The following is an 18768-nucleotide window of genomic DNA, read 5'->3' on the forward strand; positions in this document are numbered from 1 at the left end:
ACTTTATCTAATTACTTTCCCTCTCTATACAAGTGGGAGTTTATCCCTAGTGGGAGTCTAGTTTGATCCAATTGGACTAAACGATGATTGGAACGTTTCGTTTATTTTGGCAACGCATTACCTGAGTTTGATCCGAATCATGTTTTGTTGCATGTATTACAAACAAAAAACCCTTGCTTTGATTACGATTGCTTTAAATCCCATTTTGTCTCTCTGTTTCCTACCAACTCATTAAAATAAACCCCACCGACAAGGACTCACCGGTGTCTAGACCGGGAATGCGGTCACCATTACGAGACGGAATAGTAAACATGCCGTCGTGTCGGTTTCCCCTTTATACCTTTATCCTGGCAACATCATCGTAGGCGAATTATTCCTACCAAAAAAATCTAATATTTTTCCGAGCCCGAGTAGGGCCTACCGAGCAGACGCTCATAATCCTTCCCACTCTTCCCGTTGATTTGTGGCAGCTTTAGCTTTGCCTATTGAAGACACACTCCACCCGCGGCCTCCAGATGCACATAATCGTGGCTCGATTAATGGATGGTCGATTTACTAATGTGGAATACGGCCGAATCGACAGCCGAGGACCGTCAAACGAATCTCCTTTATGATTTGCATTTAGCCCGTCTATAAACAAATGTATTTGATATTCTCTAAAATTGTTTACAGTCACGTTATCGAGCGTTGCCATCGTTTCCATCCTCGCGACCGTTTTGTGTGATAGCGGCCCTGATCCATGTCGTGTTTGCTCGTACCGTACTGACATCGATACTACCGCTGCTCATTACTATCCTTGATGCTCGATGGACGCACGCAAATCATGGAAAGGAAACCTTACGTTAGGACATTACATATTGCCCGTTTTTTCTCTCTCTCTCTCTTTCTCCATTCTTTCGCTTCTTTTGATACTACGGGGAACGGCATGAAAATGAGACCCTCACTTATGTTAACCTTTAACCTCAAAAATGATCCACCATTGGAGTAATGTGGAGCGGTAATGTGATTTATAAATGTAGACATTTAAGCTGTCGCCGTGAAAGCACTTAACGAATAAAGGAGCTCTTTTTTGTTGCTTCCCCTCATCCAGAAACTACTAGCTAAGGTTTTTTTTTTGTCCCTTCTATGAAATGTTTGTGCGCGTCGCTCGTTAGAGCTGCAATCGAATGGTGGGATGAATTTAGACGACAAATATTCATAAATCTGTGCCTACGGAGAAACGAGCGTTTCTACTATTTCACTTGTAGACCAATTGATTGAGCGGTTATTCCGATCGCGTTGTAAAATGATTAGATTCAAATAGGAATAAATTGCTTGATGTTTCCGGATTTGACAGAACACACTTTTGATTGAGTTATGTTTCAACAGGCCGAACAAAGTTTCATTTAATAAATAAGATTGTAAATGTTGTCTAGTATTGTTAATAGTCTTGTTAATACTGGTATAAATTACCTGTCAGTTAACAATAACATTCAAACATTTTATCATCATTTAAAAAAAAATAATTAATTTCTCGTAATTTCCAGGACTTTTGTTTAATTCAAACACTTTAAATGTAGAAAAAAACCATTCGTCCAACAACTTAACTGTCCAACCTTGTGCTATCTTCTTCAACGGCGAATCATTCTCTGCCTACGGGTAGTAGAAGGTGGATGCACTCCATTGGACAGATATGCAAATGTCAGCAAAGTTTGATGCTCTGTCCCTCTCTCTCTCTGTCTGTCTCTTTCTCTCTCTTCTTCTTATTCAACCAACAATTCACTCACAACACACATACACAGTTGCTCGACAAGAAACTAGATGAAAGCATGATCGAGCAAATGCGATAATTATTCCATGCTATAACGTGCACTTTCGTCACCATCAGAAGGAATCTGCTTTTTCAACGGTTTTTTTTTTTTTTTGTATATACTTTGCACCTTCCCTGCATGCCTCGAAGCCACACACGACTTTTGCCGAGGGTACACATTTAGCACGAGGACGTGAGCCACCCATGCGCTTCAAAGTGCGTCCAGGAATGTTTGCCTTTAGCGATAGCATAAATCGATGCTGTCGCACCGTTACGGTGAAAGATGATGAGTCGGAAAAAATCAAAGTGACGCATTTAAGTCTCCACACCAAGGCTAAGTAAAGGCTACGCAAAGCTACTCTCGAGACGGTTCCTGAGAGCGCGAGTTTGTTTGCACTTGAGGCGATGAATAACAATCAGCCCGATTCTAATCGAACCCTATCCAAAGCATCAAACGGTTCCGCGTGGCTAGGGTAAGCGATATTTTAAGTCAATCAATCAAGACAAGAAATGAGCACCGTAAGAAAAGTGTGCTTGACCGTAGAGAACTGTTTGAAATGATGATATTAATATTCTGCCTCACGTGCGTCATGGTACTGATGGAAGAAAGCTGAAATGAATTCATGTATGTTTGTGTGCAGTCTCAGAAAAAATGTACAATTCTTATCAGAAATCTTGCATTTTTAATTAAAGAATGTGTATTCACCTTCAAACAACCATATGTTTTAATAAAACAACCCGGAAAAATAGGATTTTAATAATAAACAATATCCGCACGTTTCAGTTAACTTAATAAGAAACAACAATTGATGAGTCGTGTTGTTGACACAATGCATTTGTTCCAATACGGTACCGAAACAAATTAGCTCCATGTGTGGTTCGACAACAATGGATCCAACTTTCTTTTTCAATATCCTGTTTAATTTCCTCACTGCTAATGGATATGGTTTCTGCTTATGCTCTATTTGGTTCACATTAGTGGTAAACATTTCTCTTACATCAGTGGTCAACTACTTTTATCCATTCTGTTTTACATTTCTCGGACATAATAATGCAGTACTCTCACATTATTATTATGCATTGCACAGTACAGTATAACACATCCCACGAGCGTAACATAAATCTCCGTGTTGGAACCCTCTCTAATTGATCAAAAGTTTAGAGCGTAACGCCAATTTGTTCGTCAACACGATCAGTATCACATTACTCCGGAGCGTGTTTGCAAACTGCCATTACAATTTAGCATGGCTCTACCAACCGACTGGCAAGCAGGATCCCGTGTAACACAGGGGATGTACATTAGAAGTCAGCAACGAAGGCGTACAATACCACACAAAAAACCCTAAACTAACATCCCGCGTTTTGGCGAATCTATTCTGTTTTTTTGTGTCGTTGTTTATGGTTTGATTGAATTACATCGTCTGTAGTGTTGCTCTTTCGTCTGTATTTATCTAATTCTTACGGCACGGCACGACGAATTGCCGGTTCGGAGTGGAACTGGAGAGCACCTTCCAAACATTCTGAGTGCACCCGTGCTCCCGTAAAAGCTCCCAACACATACGGATATACGGCTGTCGATGCAAGTTGCCTTTCGTTCCTCGTGAAATGGGATACGAACCTGAAATTCGGTTGCTGGATGATGCCAACACCGCCTGGACGGCTCGGGTGTGGAGGTTGTGCAATCTACATGACGGATGTGAAGAAGGCTAAACTTTTCATGGAAAATCCCCGGTAGACGTCGACGCTCAGCACAACCGAAGGTCATGTTACGGGGCAAAACAATGTGGACGTAAAACAGCACAACAGGTGGATGCGAGTCGATTGCATCATACCCTCCTGACCCGGCTGTTCCGCACACAGTACGCCAATTATTACGTTTCGCATATCGATGAAAAATAATAAAAGACTTGCTTGCTATCAAACATTAACTGCATTTTGATACGATATTGCTCCCATGCTCGTCACGGGAAGAATCGCTTCGATGTTTGCATTCTATGCTGGGAATCAAAGGTTCTTTGACCGAACGATTTGTGCTTCATCCAGGAGCATGCTCTTTGGTGATGTACATTGCATTTCTTCCAACATGCCTAGCTTTAAACTTACCCCCGTATGTCGATCCGACCGTGTCGAATGCTACCGGGATGATGCTGGCGATGTTTTTACGATGCAGCTAAACCCGAAACCTGCTCCGTGCAGCGGGCAAAACAACTTTTCACCTGGTGTCCGATTCCGCCCGACCAGCAACGGGTACCGTGGTTCGAAATTTGAAGACACGGTTGCTGCGCTCCTTTTCGATGTATCGTTGCAAGGGTTTCCTCCATCATACTAGAAAATATACTACAATGCTCCATATCGTGCTATTCCTGGTACGAGCGGGTTTTGGTCGATCGGTACCATAGCTGCTCCAGCACCGCTGCTTTGTGAGCGATGAAGGAAAGGGGATTTTAGAATATTCTGGATGACTTCTACAGCCGAAAATCGGAGTAAAAATCCCTTCTGCGAAAAAAAAGTTTACGGATCGAGTTGAAATGAAGTTTGAGCTGAAGCGATTCCACGGTGCTGCTGTAGATGGAATTTTTGTCCAAATCTTTTCCCACTCTGCGATCCGACTCCCACGGCCAATGCTGCATAATATAGTAAATCGAGCATTCGCAGGAACTATAGGTACATGATGTACGCAAGTACTCCATTTAGCTTCAACGAAGAGCACAAAAAAAGCTGCACATCGAACCGAAGAGTGAAAAATAATGCGTGGATCAGATATCAATGGTAACACAACCGGCTAAGGCAGATGAGCAGCAACAGACCAACTTCCACTTCTGCAGCGCCACTGGAAGCGACAAACAATCCTGCTCGAATCGGGATCGAATTGCTCCCAAAGTGGAACCGTGCACTTGACGCGAAAAGTGTGTGTATTCACCACTCCATAGCATGGGTGGGAGTTGAAGGGGAGAAGAAGCAGAGCACCCCATCGCCCATCGTTTGGTCATTCGTTTGTTTATGTTGTTTTTGTTTTTACCAGAAACACTTTATCTGCCCAACTCCTACTACCCACGGTGACACCAGTGTCCGTGTGGCCGCTTGTCAAGTAACTGTCATTTAATCGGATGCTGTCGAGCATCGTCACGAGTATATTTGGGTTTATCTAGTTTCATACGAGTTTAGTAGAGCCAGTCTGTTTTAAAGTTGATGTATTAAATCATATTTGATGATCTAGTTCTTTGGTGATGCAGTGATAGTGAAGCGCAATTTTTGGAAATGATAGAAGCTGATACCTTCAATTCACTAATCTTGGATAGCAGTGTTATTAATTTCACAAAATACACCTACTGCTGTAAAAAAATCTATCTGTTTCAATAACTCATGCAATTAGCGAATCATGATGTACGCTCATCATTTCGCTCAGCAATTCATACTGTATATTTAATAATGTTTCTCTAGAAGGCTATTGGTATAGCGTTTGCTACGGAAAATGTATAAGCCTAAGGGACATTATTGGAGCAAATCAAGTTGACTATTTTCTCAGTCATTAATAAAAGCAAATGATAGAGCATCAGCTCAAATACTGTATTGAAGTCAGTTATACATCATAGCTCATCAATGTCTTGGCTATCGTCTTCAATCTATAATGTTAAGGTCATCCCTATGCATATCGTCATCTGAGGAGAGTTTCACTAGAATTAATGCCATCAATTCGAACACCCTCAATGATCTAAAATTTTTAAATTCCTCACAAGCTGCTTCAATTTTGCATACATCTTGTGAACCATGTGCACCATTTACTTTATTCTTTGTACAGCCACCTCAATGGTTCAGTGCCAATTTAGTGCACTCATCTGCGATTGTGGCAATCGCATTGATAAGTATCGAAGCTTCAATTAGCAACAATTAGCATGTTGTAGCATTGCGTGAACTTGCCCTTCATGAAATATTGGGTCAGGGGTGGAACCCTTCATTGAAATGCAACAGCACCGGCTCATGATGATGTAATTTACTTCGGTTGACATCTTTTGCTAGATGTACAAAGTAACCTTAATCATGTGCAATGTTTTTAGTAAATATGTTCCTTCTAAATAGCATGTTACAAAACGTTGGCGACTGTTAAAGAAGCATACAGCACATAAATGATCAGCTGCAATTGAGTCACAGCTCAATAGATAGCATATTATCCGAAAACATGTGCAAAATGAATCCTTTTACTTCCCACCATGTAAACCACTCACCAAAAGTGGACTAACCAAGTGCCAGCGCTTTACAGTCGACCATCTTCTATTCCTATTACTATTCTACACTCATAATCCTCGGAAAATCCTCCCTTTCTACTCGCTCACGCCAAACGGAAACGAAACTAAATTGAGCAAAAACAAAAACACGATAAGAATCAGCTCGAAAAATCAACCCTCTTTAGTGTGTTGTGTATCCGGGGTTACGCCGGGAGCTGAATGTATAATCGGTTATGCTTGCGCTGGTGTTGATTGTAGCTTTCCGGCGCTGGCCGTAAACGTTCCGTTTGGGGAGCGAACTACGAGCGAACGGTAAAACCATATCATATCCATAAGCTATCTAAAGACTGGCACGACACACGGGGCACGTAGCAAACGGGCTAGAGAGCAACCAAGCAATCGTTGTTGTTCTTATTTTCCACTTGGCGGAAACATTGTCTACCATTTCATTGGATTTGCTTTAACTGAACTGTTCTTTGTGGTTTTGTTCCGTACCTTATTATTTCAGAATGCACTTCCAACGAGTTCACTTGCGATGATGGTCGATGCATCGATCAGGACAGACAGTGTGACGGTGTGGCGGACTGTTCACGAGGCGAAGACGAACAGGACTGTGGTAAGTGTCCGTGGTCAGTTTTTTTTCCGACTACAAAACAATCTACTAATTTCAATCGTGTTCTGCTACTGCTCGACCACAAAACTAGGAATTGTTGAGTGTGATGAATCGCGCGAGTTCCTGTGCCGATCGGATAATACCTGCATCCAGAAGGAAGCCGTTTGTGACGGCAATCGGGACTGTTCGGATGGCGAGGATGAAATATGCGAAGGTAGGCGCTAATGTAACGATTTCGTTTTCCCCACACTGCACTCTTTCAGGGTTGTATCCTTCCCTGGGACATACGAGACCTAAGAATCGTCTCCTCTCTAGAGCATAATTGTTTCTGCTGAGGGGCTGAGACGCTGTGCTTAAGACATCCGTTAATCGACAACAACCATGACCAAAAACACATACTCACACAACATAACGTCTGCTAACCTTTCCCTCCCTATTTTTCGCATGCTGCCCTGCTAACCGACACACACAAAACCGGGTCGGGATTGCTACCAAGGAAAGGGCGAAAAAGCCACCTTCTGTCCGTTAGGCAAGTTCACCTGCGGGGACCGGTCGTGCGTATCGATACTCGGTCGTTGCGACGGCAAGGTCGACTGTCCTCGGGATCACGCTGACGAGGATGAGTGTCGTAGGTGTCTGTTTTGCTTTGACGCTTAACTTTTCGTTTCCTGTTCGCGTTTTTTGTTGAGCTTCCTCGAGGAGTTTCCTCGCGTAAAAATTTGGTTCTAAATTTCTCGCGTGTCTGTTTATAAACGTTCTCCACATGCCTACCTGAATTATGGCGTCCGCCCGGTTACATCTCGGTCACAGCCTGCCCGAGGAACACCTGGCAGTGTGATTATGGGCAGTGTATTCCGCTGGAGCAAAAGTGTGACGGCAACATCGACTGTCCGGACGACATTTCCGACGAACGCAACTGTCCCAGTAAGCATCGGGTAGAACGAGCGCCGGGGAGAGTGTTGCTGGTAGTAGAAGTACAGTAGAAGTACGGTTTGCGGTAGTAGCTGGTTGTGGGTGGGAAAGGATGGGCACGGATTGCCTGTGGGATGTACTATCATTAGCATTGCATTAACCACGCTTGCACGTACGTTACTCGCTAGCATGCCCTTCGGACGAGAAAAATGCTGCACGTTCTCTCTCCCTCTCCGTCTGCTTTTCTTGCTCCTCCACCACGTAGTGTGTCATTTGATTTGTATCCCTTTTTGTATGCATGTTATTTGCTGTTAAAGTAGTGACCGGTGCTGGTAAGCAGAACAACAGGTAAAGTGATCCGACTCGTAGGCAGTATAACTACACACACACACACATATACACTCAGAGCGCCCAAACAACTCGTCCCTTTGCAGCGTCTCCCAGCATTTGCCGCTATCAAACAGAGGACTTCACGTGGTGTCAGTTATAATGGCGATACTCACGGTACCATGTCCAGACACTGGTTGTCCCTATCTCACCTCTCCTACCGCGCCCCGCGTCTTATTCGCTTTCACTTTGCTTCGATCAATACTTAATGCTAGCAGTAGCCCCGGGGAGCGGGATGAAGGGGACTGGCGCGTTGCATGATTGAATTGCACGATTTTAAGTCCTTCGGGTTAGGGATTCAAAATGTTTTGATTTGTTTTCCACGCGATACACGCTTTAGAGAGCTTGCGCTGTGTTTTCCCCTGGCGAGCTTGATGTTGTGTCCCTCCCGATCAATGATTTGTATTCCTTCCTCTTTCCTTCCTGATTTAAATTTGCACTCCCCAAAAAAACATGCAACCATTCGCAGCTGGGAAGGAAAAATATTAATTGACTTTCGTGTTTCGAAAGCTAATAGGTTTTTCGCAGGTGCGTGACATTGCGACTCTATCGACGAAAGCGTGCGATTGATGATCCGCGCTGCCAGAGAGTTGATTGAAATACGACGTTTTGATACGCGTTTGTTTAATGAGTTTCCTGATTTTACCATGGGCGGCTGTCTTCTTCTTCACCGTCACGTCTGTTTTTATTATTATTATTCGTACAAACATTTTTAAATAGAAACCAAACCCCCACCTTTGCCAGTGCATTTCGTGCTCTTTTACTTCAAGTATGAGTTCTACTATTTCCCACCCAAAAGAATTTGCGCATTTGCGCACCTTTTATTTCTTCGAAAAACTCCACACACAAAAGACATGGACCGCACTACGACCTTTGGCCCTTTTTTCGAACGCACTTCCACTCACTAATGTACCCGAAACGAAACACCCTTGTTTTAGCCCAACGGGACAAGTGCTCGATCTACGAGTTTCAGTGTCGATGGGATAAAAGATGCATACCGATAGAGAAGCGGTGCGATAAGGTGTACGACTGCTTGGACAGAACCGATGAGCAGGTCTGTGGTAAGTGCATCCAGATCGCTCCCTCACCTCCGGCCCACACACTCCCATCCCAACTGCTGCCATCCCTGTTTGTGTCCCTGGCGTAAGAAGCGTTCGTTCTCCTGTCTTGTGTCGTTTCCCCTGTGTGTATGCGTGTGTGTGTTTTGTGTTTTATTTGTGAAATACATTGATGAAAAACGTTCGAGTTACTTACTTGCTTTCTTTGATTGAGTATGATTTGAGATTGGTTTACTTACATCATGGTGCAGGGTTAGATTTTATAAGGAAGTATGCGAATATTTTTATGTATTGTAATCATAAGAGTTTGTTTTATTGGAAAAGTTTTTCTAAACATTGTTCTAAAATGCCTTAGCTTTCCATGCTTTGACTTGCTTCAACGACAAAAGGAGAAAGACAGCAACAATTTATCAAAGCTTTCTCCGGGAATTTGGTTATAAATGATTTGGAGTGTTACTTTTACCCACCAGGAAATCATTGAGCACTACTAGCAAAGGTTGAGGACTTTTTTTAATTGAGTTTTTTCTAAGATGCAGTAAATTTACCCTACCTTCTTTTTCTAACAATAGGTTTTTATAAGTTATGAAAGTTTGAAACAACTATGAGACAAAAACCAAAATTATCAAAGATTATTTTGTATAAAACAATCCTAAGTAAAACTTTACATTCATTGTTAAATTTGATAATCCTTTGGAACTAAACCTCGGATCCAACCTTCGGAATGGATGATTTCTCAATAACTAATAACCCTGAAATTACTATATCTACGATTTTTTACAATACCATCATAGAAGAAACAAATATCTCAAAATTTATCATAACAAACATAACATAAATCTCATTTAATCAGTAAAGAATATAAATTCTAACAATAAATTCATCAAATTTCCTCCAATGTGAAATTTTTCGTTTGTCTTACGTGACTAATACACTCGTCCGCTTGATTCTCATTAACACTCGTTTCTTACTCGGCTACTCTAGATTGGACTAGATCCAATACAGGTGTCGGAATTTGGAACCTTATCCCTCATTATCCCTCATTAATCGTTTAGCGACGTCGCCACTAATCAGTGCGTTGCATTGTTTCTTCCCATTCCCCCGGTTTTCTTCCACTGGTAAACTGCTAACTATTTATTTGCATGCTCGCATGATTTGTTACGCAAATTCATCACCCGACGCAAACCACCTCCACCAACAAAAACGAAACGCCTGGTGCATCGATGCTTGCACGAAACACGCTTCAACTGCCAATCCGCTTCAACGAAACGCCGCAGACTGCACCGCGCACGAGTTCCGATGTGACAACGGATTCTGCATCCCAATGTACCAGCGTTGCGATCGCGTTAACCATTGCAATGACCGCTCGGATGAGCGGGGATGTAACTTTACAAGTATGTTTACAGCCCACAGGGGACTCATTCAAATCGCCTACTTTCTGCAAAGTAGTTCCTGCAGTGTTGGTTGAAATCGTCATTGAGCGGAGAAAGATAACTCCAAAAGGATTTAATTTTCTATTGTTATTTACAATTATTATTTACATGCTTTAGTTCATTCGTCATCTTCATTTTTTCCTTTGTTTTTCGCCATTTTTCACATCCCAGGTCGATGCAGTGAACATGAGTTCCATTGCAATAATGGGAATTGCATCCCGAAGGACTACATGTGCAACGATATTGACGATTGTGGTGATAATTCCGACGAAACCGATTCAGTCTGTGGCGATTATACCTGTATGCCAGACGAGGTAAAACAGTTTTTGGTCGAATTTTACACATCGAGATTTTTATGTTGATTGTTGTTGTTTCATTTTGTTTATTTTTTATTTTATATAATTTATCATTATTTTTTGTTTTACGAAATTATCTTTGTCACATCAGTTCACTTGCTACGACGGGGGCTGTGTGTCCAAAGCGCTCGTATGTGATGATCGGAAGGATTGCGAAGACGGAACGGATGAAATGGACTGTGGTAAGTATGGGCCAGGGGATGATGCCGTCGAATAGCGACATCGAGTAACAGCCAATTCGATGGGCTAAAAACTGCCCCTTTCAAGTGCAATGCGCATCAAGAAGTCTAAACGCTCCCACCCATCCATGACGTTGTGTGTCACATTTCCTTTCCCCTGTGTCTGTTTGTACACGCATTTTATTGTTTGCGCCCAAATTTGAATGTTCCCTGTCATCTTCGTCGTGCAATATTGTTATGTCATATGTATTGTTTCATGTTGTGCATACATGCTAATTGGCTTATACGTGAACGTTGTGTGTGCTGTAGCTGTCCGCAAGTGTGCTTGTATTCGATGCGTCCTTCCAATCATTGAGTATGAAAACCAGTTTAACCAAACCCAATGTACAAGATTGTTTACAAACCTCTCCATATGTTGCGATACACGACAAAACACGATTAGAGTGTAAAATTTGGAATCCACACATGCCTATTATCTCGGCTACACTGTACTGTGATTTAGTATATTTGTCTTCCGAAGAAATAATGCAACAAAACAAGGCTCAAAATCATTCTGCGTAATTCAACAAATCTTTCTCCTGCCAACAATTCTCATCACACCTCGCATTTTTTCGTAGACAACAACCCACCCATCAAATCACTGACTCGCTGTGGCCAAGGTCAGTTTGAATGTAACGACGGCATTTGTATTGCGGATTACAAACACTGCAATGGCATTGTAGACTGCCACGATGAATCCGACGAGACTGGCTGCAATTCGGGTATAGAAGAATGTTTTCCCCACCCCTCACGTTCATTACACTGCAGTAACTTCCTTCGTCCTCTACACCACTAAAGGGTTTTGAGGGATAGTTAATTAATTTGCGTATGCCTCACTATAACGGGTGATTAGTTGATTGATATGAATAGAGCTCGGTTGTTTTGTATATGGGTTGTTTTCCGGTATCTTAGTGCATCTGTTCAATGGTTAGGTTTAACAATGTAATGCCAAAGGTTACCTACTCTACTTTCGACTTTCTTACGTTACCTTCAACTTTCTCATCAACTGCATGCCAACACACTAAACAACTTTGCAGCTTTTCGTAAAACTCAGCCCATACCTTAATCGGATTATATTGAAATGGAAATGCAAATCATCGAACATTTACCTTCAACTGAACTTCAGCTGATGTTTTAATTACTTTAATAGCACTCATTAGTATTATAAATGCATTAATACAACTCACGTGCAGGTTTGTGCCTTACGGTATCGTTGAGCTTTAATGTAAGCTAATCACACACCTTCTGGCTTGCTTATGGTTAAATGATTCTACTAAAACAACACACCATTCTGCTCAGCTACAAATTGGAGAACTCCTAACAACTTCATTTTAATGAAATATAAATACTAATACAAATAATAACTTTTTGCTTTATAAAAACACTAAGCAAATACCAAAGTGTAAGCGGCACGGTTGTCGGTAATTGCAAAGTAATGCATACATTTCCAAACTGATCAATCTATGAGCTTATGAATGTCCTCCAACAACACAATTACAACACATTCTGTATATAATCATAGATCCCTGTAGCTCGAACGAGTTCTCGTGCGATGGCCAATGTTACGAGATGCAGGCCTACTGTAACGGCGTTCCTGATTGTTCGGATGGCAGCGATGAGCGAAACTGTGCCATTTGCTATGGTGATGCGTTCCAGTAAGTGACCTGCTTTTAACTGGAGACAGTGCCGGTTACCTTTAACCGCAAGAAGCCTCCCACAGACTAATGCCTTGCGATATAGGCACGATCGGATCGAGAGGATACCGGTGGCTAGCCTCCATCCTAAGCAAACCGGTGTACATAATTGCTGACCATTCTGTTCTTTTCTCTTCCCAAATCTTTTCTCAATCTCCCTGGTACTCGTTCTACGATTCGCGTCGATCACCATTCACCACGTGTATATATATATGTGTGCCTGTATATATGTGTCTGCATCCCGTATCATTTGTACAATCAATCGTTCACACATGCACGCACTTTAATAGTTGCAAGAACAAGCAATGCATTTTGTCGGTGCACATCTGTGACGGGGAGCCACACTGTAGCGACGGTAGTGACGAGCTTGAGTGTAGTAAGTGTCTATTAAAAGGGGATTACTTTCTATGTTTTGCATTACGTGTTCTACTAACGGATTTTCAATTGCGTGTAGTGTACTAATATCCAATATCCGTAGCCCACAATATCCCTGGTGTGTCCTGGTAATAAAGTAGGTAAAATGTAGTACAAGCTTTTACTGTTCAAGGATTGCTATCAATGACATTGCTCTAGTTGAATTCTCTCTAACACGACGCACTGAAACGCTAGAATTATTCTCCCATTCTTTTTTGCTACCATTATGACACGCTGTATTCATCTGCTTCCTTCTTGCGCACGTGTATATCTGCAGACAACAATACGAACTGCAAAGTGTTCGAATGGCAGTGTAGAAATGGCTTTTGCATAAACAAGGATTTCCGCTGCGATGGTTCAGTCGATTGCACTGATCGGTCCGATGAAGAGGGCTGTTATGATGAAGGTAAGTCGTGCTTTGCAACTACAATTAATACGTAGCAGAAGCAAACCCCTAACATATAGCCACCGTTCGGAAAGTTTGCGTGGTTGGATCTGCTCTGCAGCACACCGTGTGTTTACTGAAGTAGCCGTACAGTTCATATTGCTTTTAAATTATAGTTTATTTTTGTCGTCAATAACAGCTCAGTTCTAGCCATGCGTTGCTAACCACAAAATGTTTTATTTGTTTTCAATTATGTGCACTCAAAGAAACATTGAAAATATTTATCAATAAATGTCAGAACAAAGACAGTCGATGCAAACAGTTGTTTGTCACCCAGAAAATTAATCCATCTCAAATAGTATATAGTAGTAGATAGTAGTCGCATAGTATTTACAACCAAGAATAAAAACAATTGCTTTATCGTTTTTCATAAATCACACCTTTCCCTTAAAAGAACGGCCCAGTGATCCTTGCCGCGAAGATGAATTCTACTGTGATGGACGATGCTTCGAAGAGGATCGCCGGTGTGATGGTCGTGCGGATTGTACGGACGGATCGGACGAGCACGATTGTCCGACGTTACCGTTAGAGGTAATTTCATGTTCTTCTACTTATTTTAGTACAGTTTTAACAATCCTTCTATAATCCCACTCCTACCACATGCAGCGTTGCGAGGAGCTTCAGTGTCCCGATGGTAGCTGTTTCCGTCATTCGCAGCGATGCGATGGAGTAAGCGACTGTGCCGACGGCTACGATGAGCAGCATTGTCGTACGTATATTTGGTACTTTTGCGCGCTATAACCATATGCTAAAAGTTTACTCATCTAAGACTCTAACTATCATGCAGCACTAAATCTAAATACACCCTGCATACGTGCATACATCAAGTAGTTCGATTAATCAAATCTAAAGTAGTATATTAGCATCGTGGAATCTGTACTCCACTAGTATAGCGGAGCTGCTTTAACCCGTTTTTCTCTTCATCTCTCTATCTGCTATTGTTTTGCGCACCAACCACGAATCTACCCTTTAAACAACCAAAAACTTACGCCTCGCAAAACCATCTCGTGTACTCTGTAACGTGTGCACGCCTATTGCCGCCACCAATCTTTTTAATCACGCACAACTGCCTACACCACCACTACCGGCACCAACCAACACCATGCACCAACTAATATGCACCCGTGTGCAGGCACCTGCAATGAGACTGAGTTCACGTGCTTAGATGGACACTCTTGCATTGACATCTCGCTGCGGTGTGACAGTTTCTACGACTGCAAAGACTTCTCGGACGAGCAGAACTGTTTCGGTTAATAAATAGTACCTACTCATTATTCAGCCCTTTGCTCGCTATCTCACTCGCTTCTCTCTGTTTAGCATTTATTCTTATAGTTTGTCTTATAGTCCTTCTTTTTTTGTATGCATGTGTCTGACGCCATTGTAGGCCTTTAAGAATATGTCCAGTTTGCAATAGTATGGAACAAAAGTTGTAGGTGCTGTGCCAAAAAAGACTGCATTTTTACGGTTCTCATTTTATTTGCTTTAATGTTAATGTTAATGCTTTAATGTTATAGCAATGAAACTTATACTTACACACATTTTTTGTAAACATATGTAATTTTTGGCTATTCATTATATGAAAATACCTATTCTAATAACCGTTTCTAGCATGCGTACTCTAACAAATAAAACCAAATGTGCAGAATTCTCCAGACATGTATTAAAAAAATTATTGTCGTGTTTTGTTATTGCTTGCGTTTGCTTACTTTCACCAAAATCGTAGAAACAGGTGAAAAATCGCGACAATTACGTACTCACGAACACTTTTATTCCAGCTTGCCGATCCAATGAATTCACTTGCGCAGATGGTCAGTGCATTCCCAACTATCTACTGTGCAACGGACGGCCGGACTGTGCCGATGGATCTGACGAGCGCAACTGTACGTCCCACCTAACATTCCTTTGCTAACTGCGACGCTTTTCATAACTGTTTTGGTACTTTAAATTCACAGGTTCTTGTGCAAGAAACGAATTCCGTTGCCGGACTGGCCAGTGCATCGATGAACTTCGTCGCTGCGATCAACGTATCGATTGTGTGGACGGATCAGATGAAAAAGATTGCAGTAAGTATCGTTAACGCGGTAGACGCAGTTGCTTTCTGCTTTACAGGGGAGGAAAAAAGACATTCAAAATTGTTGGTGTATGAAAATGTTTCCCTAATTTTGCAATCGGCTGTTAGGATATTTGTATCGTTATTTTTTGTTTTCATTTGATTTCCTTTCATTTTGTTTAATTTTCTATTATCATTTTCTTTTCATACACCGCCACTCTCACTCGCAAAAAAATCCCATTTCATCGCCAATCATTTGACGCACATCCTGCTCATTTTGTCCAACATCGACACCGTATTGGCCAATGGGCATTTTCTAGCGCGGATCTGTCGATCCAACGAATGGACATGCCACAGTGGTCAGTGCATCCGACTCGACCAACGTTGCAATCGTCGCTACGATTGTCAGGATCGCAGTGATGAGATGAGTTGTAGTAAGTTGCTTCATTTCTGTCTTGTTTTTTTTTCTTTCTCCGTTTCCTCTTCATTTTCATCCTTTTACTCACATTTCCTCCGTATCCTTCTGAGAACATTTCGTACGTTTCTGACATTCCCATCGATCAATTTTCCTCGTTTACTCATTTCCTATCACATCGTTTATGATTTCGTATGTTGTTCTCGGCCTCAAAACACCCACCATTCATTCGTCTTCTCATCTATCGTCATTGTACCTCTTAAAACGTCCGTCGATTTTTGGAACTGGACCACCGCCGGAACCTTTACAGCTAGCTGCGGTCCGAACAAATTCCGGTGCGAGAACGGTCCTTGCATTGCAATGGCGTTAAAGTGCAACGGCAGGGTAGACTGTCCGTACGACACTAGCGATGAGCTTGATTGTACCGATGAATTCCAGTGTAAGTGTCGTGGCTTTGTGCCGCGCGTGCCCCGGGTTCGTCCCGTGGTTTTTGATGCTTTTGCTTCCGGGATTAATTTTGCACCGATATCTAACAGCGTGCTTGTTTTAGAGTAATTGACGAATAATACTTTTGAACCATTTTTTTAAATCTACTAAAATAATGTGATGTGACTCTGGTCAATGAATCACTTTCGTGAGCGTGCAGTGGATGTATTTTCTTAAAATTATTCACAAAAATCACTACTGGAAACAATCTCGTCACGCGGAAGAGTTTAATACCATTTACACTAAAGTACACATGCTTCAAAAACATTCTTCGACCATGCCTGTAAGTTTTGTTAAACAAATTTGGATGCATTTTTACTATTACACTGTAACACATCTGTACATCAAAACCGAAGCTCTTGAGCTCGCTGAGTCATTCAACACAAACTAAAGTGAATCTGCGTCGATTTGGATTGTTACCATTAACCAGCATATAGTTTCAATTGTTTTCTGGGTTACAAAATTCAACTAAAACAACAATAAATTGGAATACGTGTGTGCGTTTGTCTAATAAATATATATCACACTGATGCTTCCTGTTACAAATTTTAATGATTCAATCCCCAACACAGGAATAATTGTTAATTTGATGATACTAATTGCAACGGTTTTGTTTCATTCCTTCTTGCCGATCTACTCCAAACATTAGACGCCCCGCCTCCACCGTTCGATCAACCGAGACTGAATCTTAAAACCTACCCGGATGAGCAAACCATCAAGGAAAGTAAGTAGTTGCGAACGTATTTGATGATGATGAAGGAACCGAAAGCTCTACCGAATCAGAGAGCTGGCGTGATTGTGACACCATGTACAAATGTGCCCCAACAATACCAATACCGCTATTATCTCCCGCTGTTGATACTCTTTCCCTACGCTCCAACAACTATCCTACTGCATTGTCTATTGCCATCCTTCGCTTTACTCTAACGCTATCTTCTTCCCTTTTTTATACGCTTGCTAATCACTTGCTTTGATATGAAAAGAGGAAATTGTGGAGGGTAAGTTTTACGACCGACCATCAAGGCAAACAAATGCATGCTTTTTTTTCTTACTGCATGATCGTTGCATGATATCAGTAGTTCTTTAAGAAACACACATTTAGCACAACATAGTTATTGGCAATTGTTACAAATTGGCCAAGCAAAACACCGGATTTTTTTTTGAGGAATTGTTTAAAAATGCCGAATCATTCACAAAAAGCAAAACAAAAAACCCCTATTTTAAAGAGAAATTACTGTACACAGTTGTTCGAAGCCATACTTTCTTAAAACATTCAATGTATAGCAATTTTGTATCGCTAAAACGAAAGAAAATAATATTTCTTTTTTCGTTTTTAGTTTTAAACACATGAACGTAATTCTAGAAAAATAATTTAAAAATCATTATGCAAAAATGTTTAACAACTTTCACCAATTAATTGAAGCGAGTCTGAATGTCCTTGATCGAGGATTTTTTTTAACAGTGTTTAAAAGTTATATTGAAAAAAATCATGACGAAAACAATTTATGATAAAACAACGTGGCCATATTTTGACAAGAAGTGTTATAGAATTAAGTTATAACGTTATTAAGAACTGTAATATAAATTAAACTTGCAAAACTGCTCTGTTATACTTAGCTAACTAATCTAAATCTCCACACCTTCCCATCAACTAAAACTGTTTTCGAACAACCTTAATTTGGCACATTACCACAAAATGTGTACATCCAATATTATTTTTCACTCATTTTAGCGGGGAACAATGAACAGAAGTGAATCTTTCGCCCCCCCATTTGCTAACACGTTCTTGCCCACATTTCAGGCAACGAGGTCGTTTTCCAGTGCCGTGACGAAGGCCCGATGCACGCCAAGGTTAAGTGGGTTCGTGGAAACGGACAACCGCTACCACCCGGCACGAGGGACATGAACGGTCGTCTGGAAATACCGAACATTCGGGTAAGTAGAACCTTTCTCCGTTGCCTATGCCCAATGAATACACCAAAAGACAACAGCAATAATATGAACTCTACATCTTCCTCCCAATTTCGTTTAGATTGATCACAACGGTGAATATATTTGCGAAGCGGTCGGATACCCGAAATCGACTCCTGGAAGCAGCAAAGTGGTGCAACTGACCGTCGAACGATGTAAGTAATGTTGGGAACATTGTTTGAATAGCTTTAAATTAATCATGTGAAGAAAAAAAAACTCCATTTCCCAATTGCGTTCACACTGATGCCTCACAGCATGGAATATTAAGTACAGTCAAATCCGGTACAGCACGTTAAAGTATGGAACG

At 41.5% G+C, this 18768-nt stretch overlaps 1 protein-coding gene across 25 annotated transcripts in view; it reads left to right on the forward strand.

Annotated features, from left to right (window-relative positions):
• LOC120948875 (basement membrane-specific heparan sulfate proteoglycan core protein) overlaps positions 1-18768 on the forward strand; it is a 96576-nt gene that overhangs the window by 57316 nt on the left and 20492 nt on the right. For 10 of the 25 annotated variants that reach the window (XM_040365684.2, XM_040365683.2, XM_040365698.2 and 7 more), the window contains 20 exons: positions 6521-6628; positions 6717-6839; positions 8863-8985; positions 10257-10373; positions 10584-10726; positions 10860-10950; positions 11565-11708; positions 12509-12641; positions 12971-13056; positions 13372-13500; positions 13934-14070; positions 14146-14248; positions 15315-15419; positions 15492-15602; positions 15910-16023; positions 16315-16443; positions 17140-17214; positions 17474-17488; positions 18292-18425; positions 18523-18616. In XM_040365684.2, coding sequence (XP_040221618.2) covers positions 6521-6628; positions 6717-6839; positions 8863-8985; positions 10257-10373; positions 10584-10726; positions 10860-10950; positions 11565-11708; positions 12509-12641; positions 12971-13056; positions 13372-13500; positions 13934-14070; positions 14146-14248; positions 15315-15419; positions 15492-15602; positions 15910-16023; positions 16315-16443; positions 17140-17214; positions 17474-17488; positions 18292-18425; positions 18523-18616 — 2214 coding nt within the window. Of the gene's footprint in view, positions 1-6520; positions 6629-6716; positions 6840-7435; positions 7550-8862; positions 8986-10256; positions 10374-10583; positions 10727-10859; positions 10951-11564; positions 11709-12508; positions 12642-12970; positions 13057-13371; positions 13501-13933; positions 14071-14145; positions 14249-15314; positions 15420-15491; positions 15603-15909; positions 16024-16314; positions 16444-17139; positions 17215-17473; positions 17489-18291; positions 18426-18522; positions 18617-18768 lie in introns of all 25 variants that reach the window. The other 15 variants (XM_049606619.1, XM_049606621.1, XM_040365687.2 and 12 more) reach the window with 15 other exon arrangements.

This window comes from Anopheles coluzzii, chromosome 2 (genome assembly GCF_943734685.1).
Source record: "Anopheles coluzzii chromosome 2, AcolN3, whole genome shotgun sequence".
In the NCBI taxonomy this organism is placed as follows: Eukaryota; Metazoa; Arthropoda; class Insecta; order Diptera; family Culicidae; genus Anopheles; species Anopheles coluzzii.